Genomic DNA, 7,443 nt, shown 5'->3' with positions numbered 1-7,443 from the left:
TGAGGGTAACGAGGCTGACCTCGTGGGTGTGGTCAGGGGCAGAGAGAACACAGTTTCTGGTACGGGCCTGGCAGACACAGTCAATGCACACAACCTAATATTAGCATCACAGGTGGGCCCTGCCCACACAGAGGGTCATTAGCCCCCAGTCCATTCCAGTGACACACAAACACGCATGAACATTCACATACACACACACACTCATATACACACAGATACATATACACACACTCACACGTCTGCACCCACATGCTCACATACTAAGCAATGTGTCTTTTTTACCTGTCTGCTTCTGACACCAGGGCAATGCGGCCATAATCCCAGAATCTTCTTCTTATGATGGAAAACACCAAGATTAAAAGCTAAAAGTAGAAAAGAAACCAAGTAAAAGCATATTGGATGGCTTCTAATTAGAAGAGACAGCTACGTCAGGGCAAGGCCCACCTGCCCAGACTCCGCAGTGCTAGAAGGAAATCATTCAGAGAGGGCACTGAGCTGCCCAAGGCCACACAGCTCAGTGGCCCGATGCTTTGCTCACCCCCTTCACCAGCTCCTGCCCCCTATGTCCCAGCCACCAAGGCTGGCGGTGCTGATGCCAAGCTTGCCCGCAGCCCTCCTAGTCCTGCACGTCACCCCAGTCCTTTGCACTCAACACAGTGTCAACACGGCAAGGGCCTCGTCTCTTCTCAGCCCTGATCTTCCTTCAGCAGCCCTGAGCAGGAAGGCAAGATCTGAATTCACAGCAGCCCTGGGGACCAGCTCCCTTCTTCACTTTACATACAATTTCCTTTTCCTTTTATTTTTATTTTTAGAGATTGGGTTCCACTCTGTCACCCAGGCTGGAATGCTGGAATTACTACTCACTGCAGCCTCAGACTCCTGGGCTCAAGCGATCCTCCTGCCTCAGCCTCCAAGTAGCTGGGACTACAAGTGTGTGCCACTGTGCTTGACTAATTTTTATATATTTTTTGTAGAAACAGGGTCCTACTATGTTGCCTAGGCTGGCCTGAAACTCCTGGCCTCAACCAATGCTGGGATTACAGGCATGAGCTACCGCTCATGGCTGAATTTTATTTTTATTTACAGAACCAAGGTAGCAAAGCCACCCCAGGCTGAGCCAGAAATGGTCAGATTTTTACTTTGAGTTTGGCTCTCCTGAAGGCAAGCCCTTTGGACCCGCAGCACAGAGCACGTGGGCAGCAACGCCCAGCGACGGCTCCGGGCTGCCTCGGCCTCAGCGAGCTGGGACAGGCTCCCTGGACAGACTCCCTCCCTTCAAGATTCAGGGAGGTGCAGCGACGCATGTTAATAAGCACACCTCCTGACCTGCTCTGGGCAGACCCTGGGCTTTCAAAGGTGGGTTTTGTTTTCCTGAAGGAAATCCAGAGGACTTGAACCCCACAGGCACTGAGTTCCCGTGGGATTTTCTCAGGATGAATCAGGAAGTTGGTGAGATATTTTCAAAGGCAGGTGAGTCATGTTGCAGGAAAACACCAAGCCTGCTCAGGAGGTGCCTGCCCTGCCTGCCACGCGGCTGCTGTCTTCGCATGTGCAGTGTGGACATTTCCCACACATCCACGCTTGCCGGGACCCTCTGGCTCTTCTGTGTCTCCCCTGACCCCATAACTTTCTGCGATAAAAATCCAGCCCCATACTCCTGCCTACTCCTTCCTCTTAACCAAGGCTGGCATATACGACAGTGTTCTCAACTTACGAGTGAGTTTGAGCTCCCAGAAGTGCATTATCTGGTACTTAGCTCTTTTCCATGAAAGCAAAGCGGGTAGCATGCAGGCTCCCACATCAGCCCCCAGAGAACCCGCACCGTAGCAAGACTCGGATGCAACAATTCAGATCTTAATCCTAGGCAGGAAGGACAGAAGGAGAACACTCTCCTCCCTTTCCATCAACATTTTTGGTGCCAGCCCACTTGTGTTTGGTGTCCTCCCTCCCCAGCCCCAGGGCTGCTGCCCCCAGGGACCGGGGCCCTCATGCTACCCTAACTGCCCCTTCTCAGGTCCCCCGCCCAGGCCTAGTCCCCATTCCCAAGCAGTCCCCATTCATTCCTAAGGTCTCTGCTACATGTTAGGAGATGGCATCCAGCAGGACTGGCCATCCCATGGGCATTTGTGAAAAGAAGATGCACTTTAACCTCGATAAATCTCAACTAGCCAATGCTGAATCCGTATAAGGAGGAACAATGACATATTTCAAATTGGGGGCATCTTTGTGCACAAGGAGAGCTATATTGAAGAAAGGCCACCTGCTGAGGGTCAGCTCTCAGAGTCAGCTTCTGATTCTTTAAAAACCCCAGGGACCCCAGAGGGGAACGGAGGGTGACATTTCGGAATTGCAACTGCTCTGATTCTAGTCCACACCCTCCATTCACATCTCACATCCCGGTGAGACGGACCTTTCCCAAGGGCCTCAAAGACACAACACGCTGATAGCTCTGCAATAACGGCACGAATCGAAGGCGCAGCTGCGTGCGCTCTTCACGTGCACGGCCTTGTCCAGTGTCCTCCAAGGTAGGAATTATCGTCTCCGTTCCCCAGAGCAGAAACCTGAGGCCCACATAAGCTAGGTAACACTCCAAGGTCACAGAGCTGGCAAGCAGCTGAGTCGGGCTTTAAACCCAGGTAGGGCTGAGTCCTCACCTGAGCTTCCCAGAAGGCCCTGGGTGGGGAATTGAAACAAATCACTGGGGGGCTGGGAAGGGGGAAGAGTGGATGTGATTCACGAGAGTTCTTACCAGAAAGCAGATGACATCTATAAGCAGGACAGTGGGGATGCCACCGAAGGTGACCCCCTGGAGCACGGTGCTGTTTTTGGCCGAGTTGTAGCAGTAAGAGTCATTGGGCCGGTCCCCGAGGCCCAGGCGCTCGCGGGTGGACGCCGCCTCGGACTGCCACAGCTCCAGGAATGGGGAGTCGGTCATCACGGTTGTCCTCCCTGGAGGCAGGACAAGGCGATGGTCAGGACTCGACTTCTCCTGCAGTTTCCCCAGCCAGTACTGACACAGCCAAAGGTAGGTAGGTATCTATCTGCTGCAGGGACCGGCGGGCACAGGGAGCCAGCAGCGAGGGATCGGGGAGGGCCGCACACCGCACCCTGCGTGCCTGGCAGCGTCCACAGAGAACGGCTCCATTGTGGAAACAGTGCCAGACGGTCAGATGGCCGGAGCGGATGCCTCACCCGGGACACAGCACGCAGGCGCCCCAAAGGGGGTGAGCCTGGAGAAATGGGGGACAGAAGCTGCCGCAGCCCCTAGCTTTAGAAATCCTGAAGTTCCTCGAGCCTCAAGCACCACTGCTGGGAAAGTAACTCCCGAAGGAGCCACTGGGAGATCCAGACTACAGGCAGGGGACGGGGCAAAGGCACACGAATGCAGAGAAGACGCGACACGGGTTAAACAAACGGGCAAGGAGGGAACATTCACGTATGCACGATGGTCCCCCCACATGAGCCTCAGACGAGACCTGGCGCCCACTGTTCGCAGACTGTCAGAGCTGGGACCTCAGAGACAGGGTCCCATTTGATATACTTGGAAACTGAGGCTCAGGGGTTTAATAACCTTCCCCACGATTAAGGAGATATTCAGGGCAAAATTGAGTCCCGAACCCGGCCTCCTGACTCCCAGATGCCAGCTCACTGTGCCACGCCCCTCACAACCCTGGCTCACACCCCTGTTAGTTGATCGAGACACTGAAGGCGGGGGGTAAGGAGACAGAGGAGAAGGTGAGGCGGTGGTCCAGGATGGGAGGGGGAGGGAGTCTGACTGCAAGGTCCGGCATTTCCAAAGCAAACACGGCTCCAGGCTGGGTTGCTGACCTTCCCTTCCTGAGGCTCCCGCCACCCCTGGTAAAGCCAATGGAACTCCCCAGTGTCTGTCCCAGACACCAAAGGCCCAGGAGTAGTGCCCAAGGTCTGGCCTGCTCTTCACACTGTCTGTGGCTGAAGGGCCAGGGGAACGCTCACCCCCTTCCTTAAGCACCTGCCTCCCCAGATCTGGTTGAACTACAATTCCCAGGGACATCTGCTAAGTCTGGTCTTTCTACCTGGTACAGGGACAAAAATCTTAGCGACAAGAAGAGAAAGTTTAGAGAACCCAAACAGATGTCTGGACTGCCTGGTAACGGTGCAGTGGGGTACGTGTTGGGAGGTGATTCCCAGTTCTCAGCCTGGGACTGCAGTGCTGGCGTCTCTGTCTGTCTGTCCCTCTTTCGTGCACACACGCACACACACGATAGGAAGTGCAGGAGTGCAGGAAGACTGGGTGGCAGGCCCAAAGGCCTGGGAGCATTCCCCAGAAGGCCAAGTCACTTCCTCATCCCTGTAAGAGACTTGGCAACCGCCAGAGGTAGTGGGGATTGTGATGCCAGAGCCATGGAGTTGGTGGCTCTGAACAGTCACGAAAGCCAGTTCTGGGACACAGATGTTCTTGGCTTCCCTTTAAACCCTACCCAGTGGCACCACCCCAGCGGAACACCCCAGCCCGACAGCGTGAGGCCAATACCTGCCCCTCCTTCCTGTCCGCACACTCACCAGATGCCAGGGGCAGGAAGGACGGCGGATGGCCCGGTGGAGAGGGCCTCACTGGAGCTGTGTCTGCCAAAGGCAAAAACAGCCCTGGCCACCTCCCAAGCTGCTGGGGGCCAGGCCTCGGGCCGACACTCATCTCCTGCAAAGCTCTCCTGACCACGGGGTCCTGGGGCACCAGGGTTTACAGACTTTGCTGAACAACACAGATGCACAATGTCCCATGGGAGCTGCCTTTTCCCAGTTTAGAGGTCTGGATAAAAACCCTTCAGCATACCCCCCTGCACTCATACCTGCCCAAAGGTCTCTGAACTCAAACACCCACACAGAGCTTTGGGTTCTGCCCAAGGGCTCCCTCCTACCCCGGATCTCTCCCGCAACTGCCAGAACTGGGTCGCCATCCGTCAGAACTCCTGTGCGCCACGCCACTCCTGTCTCCTCAGCCAGCGTCACTCTCTCCTCCAATGGCCCGAGGCCCTGCTGGGGCCGGGGGAGCGGTCCTCTCCCCACAGAAGCACGGGTGGCTGTGGGCTCAAGGTAGGACCCCAAGCCAAGGACCTCACGTGGGCTCCCCAAAGCCCCCCAAGGACGAGAATCAGGACAAGGAACACAGCAGAATAAACAAGGAAGGCTTGAAAGTGAAGTGGAAAGAAAAAACATCCCCATAAAACGCTCACAGAGGGAGCATTGTCCCCAAAGAGGGGAGGGTACAGTGCTGCCGCTGGGGTTGGGACACCCTCGCCAGGGTCACAGAGAACCAGGAAGGCCCAGGGGAAGGAAAGGACTTGGTGGCTCCTCTTCCCCTTCAGCCCCAGTCACGCCTCCAAGTCATTTTCCTCCTGCCAAACAGGCTCCCAGGGTGGGCCTGCAACGCTTGACAGGGAGAACTCGGCGATGTCTGGCCAGCAAATTCCACCCGCCTGGGGCCAGCCTGGGACTCCCTCACCAGGCGGCCTGTCCTGTCTGCCCCCAGGATGAGCACCCAGGCGAGGGCGCAGCTTTGGGTGCCACAGTCTCTCTTAGACCCTTCAGCTCAGCCGTAGCCTGTCCCTGCCCGTTAGACATATAAAGTCCAGATCCTGCTGAAACATCTCGGTCCCTCTGGCGCTCGGTGGGCAGCCCCCTGCACCCCCCAGACAGACACACTCTGAGAGGGTAGCTGGGAACACAGCCACGGGGGAGCCCTGCTAGGCTGCGGAGAAGGTGGGGAGGGAGGCAGTGCTGGGACAGCAGCCAAACCAGCATCGAGGCATGGAGGCTACAGTGGCCCTGCCTGGCCGAGACCCTTGGCAATATTCAGTCCTCCCAGGTATAGGCAAATGTCTAGCACTTATCTACACGCCTCCCAGAAACTCTCCATTCATCACCTCATTCCTACCCAATACGCTGAAGGCAGGAAAGCCACAAATTACTGCCGAGTCCCAGGAGCCAGGGGGAGCAGCAGATGACCTCAGGCCCCCAAACCAAAGTTCAGCCCATGTTCACCCAAGAGTCTGGCTGTAGCCAATGGGATGCGGCTGAAACCGACAGCTGGTCTTGAACTTGCCGCCAAGGAAGTAAACCACCGATGCTAATCCACAGCCCGCTCAAGTTGGCAGCAAGGTCTGGCCGCCGCAGCAGACTTGACTACCTCTTCGCCTCCTTTCCAGAAATGCCAGCAGAATGCTGCAGGAAGTGTTTGAAGGGTTCTTGCAACAAGGCCCCACACAAATTCAAGGTACTTTTGTCATCACCAAAGCTACCAAGCATACAGCAAGACTACAGGCAGCTCCAAGCCTCTGTCTCAGGAGCTAACTCTGATCTTGGAGACGCAGAACAAGGTTGCAAAGTCAGCACACACTTCTCTTATGGCACCACCACACACAGCCCAGGAAGGTGGACAACTGTTTTCCTCTACAGACACAACCCCGGAATACCAAAGAGTTGATAGGGCACCTCGGCAAAACGAGAGGCAGTGTTGCTTGTATGCGAACAGGCTCTGGAGTTAGGGTCTCAGCACCGTGCAGCTTAGGCAAGTGGCTTAACCACTCCGTGCCTTGGCTTCGTCCTCCATAAAATGGGGGTGACGGCTTTCTCTCTTAGGGCTATTGGGAGACACAGACCCAATACAATGCCTGCAAAGCACTTAGTCCAGGACCTGGCCCTCCTGAGTGATCAAAAGCTGTTTGCTTTTATTTTAAGTCACGGCTCCAGCTAATGAGGAACACAAGGGCAGGCCCCCACCTGATGTCTTCTCTGTTAGAGCCCGATGAACAGCCAGGAGGGACCTTCGCCCCAACACTAAACAAAGGAGAGGGGTGTGTGAACGGAAAAGGAGGCTTCGGCTTCTGTTCACATCCTCCTTAAGGCATAGCAGGCTTGAGGACATCCGGACAGCTGTCGGAGGAGGGGAAGGAGGAAGCCAGCAGGGTATGCAGGAGGCGGAGGGGAAATAGGAGCGGTTTCTCCAGTAAGGGACGACTGTCTTTCCCCATCCCCAGTGGGTGTCTACAACCCTGCAGGAGGCCGCGGCCAGAAAAGGCCCCAGAACACCTCCCACAGCAGCCTGTACTGGTGAGCACGGTCCCTTGACTTAATCGTCAGGAACTCTCAACAACATAGCGGCTGGGACACAACCGCAGAGTTTCGGGGCTGGAAGGAAGCTTGGAAGTCATTTGGTCCACCCCGCTGTCGACCGCTGCCCTTGAGGACACCTCCTGGGGCTGAAAGACGGAGGCCAGCCCAGGCTCTCAGGTAGCCAGTCTTATCAGGTGCCCGCACCTCCGCGGATTTGGTTTCTCAGCGGAGGTCCCCTCAGCCTCCCGCCCCGCCCCTCTCCCACCTCCCCAGCCCCCTCCGCCCGACTCCGCCAGCACTGCCAGGAGCGGTCACTGGGCGACGGCCTGGAGGTGGCTTCTGCCTCGCCAG

The 7,443-nt window shown here is 56.3% G+C and overlaps 1 protein-coding gene across 1 annotated transcript in view; it reads right to left on the bottom strand.

The window, feature by feature from the left end:
- The window catches only part of TMEM63A (transmembrane protein 63A), a 51,600-nt gene that overhangs the window by 30,271 nt on the left and 13,886 nt on the right, over window positions 1-7,443 (bottom strand). Inside the window, exons 2-3 of the mRNA XM_012644346.1 lie at window positions 2,750-2,949; window positions 283-362 (exon numbers count right to left, since the gene is read on the bottom strand). Coding sequence (XP_012499800.1) covers window positions 283-362; window positions 2,750-2,935 — 266 coding nt within the window. The 5' untranslated portion in view covers window positions 2,936-2,949. The remainder of the gene's footprint in view (window positions 1-282; window positions 363-2,749; window positions 2,950-7,443) is intronic.

This window comes from Propithecus coquereli, unplaced genomic scaffold (genome assembly GCF_000956105.1).
Source record: "Propithecus coquereli isolate 6110/MARCELLA unplaced genomic scaffold, Pcoq_1.0 Scaffold210, whole genome shotgun sequence".
Lineage (NCBI taxonomy): Eukaryota > Metazoa > Chordata > Mammalia > Primates > Indriidae > Propithecus > Propithecus coquereli.
The sequence above is the reverse complement of the archived record's forward strand: the minus strand, read 5'-3'. Positions and strand labels throughout refer to the sequence as shown.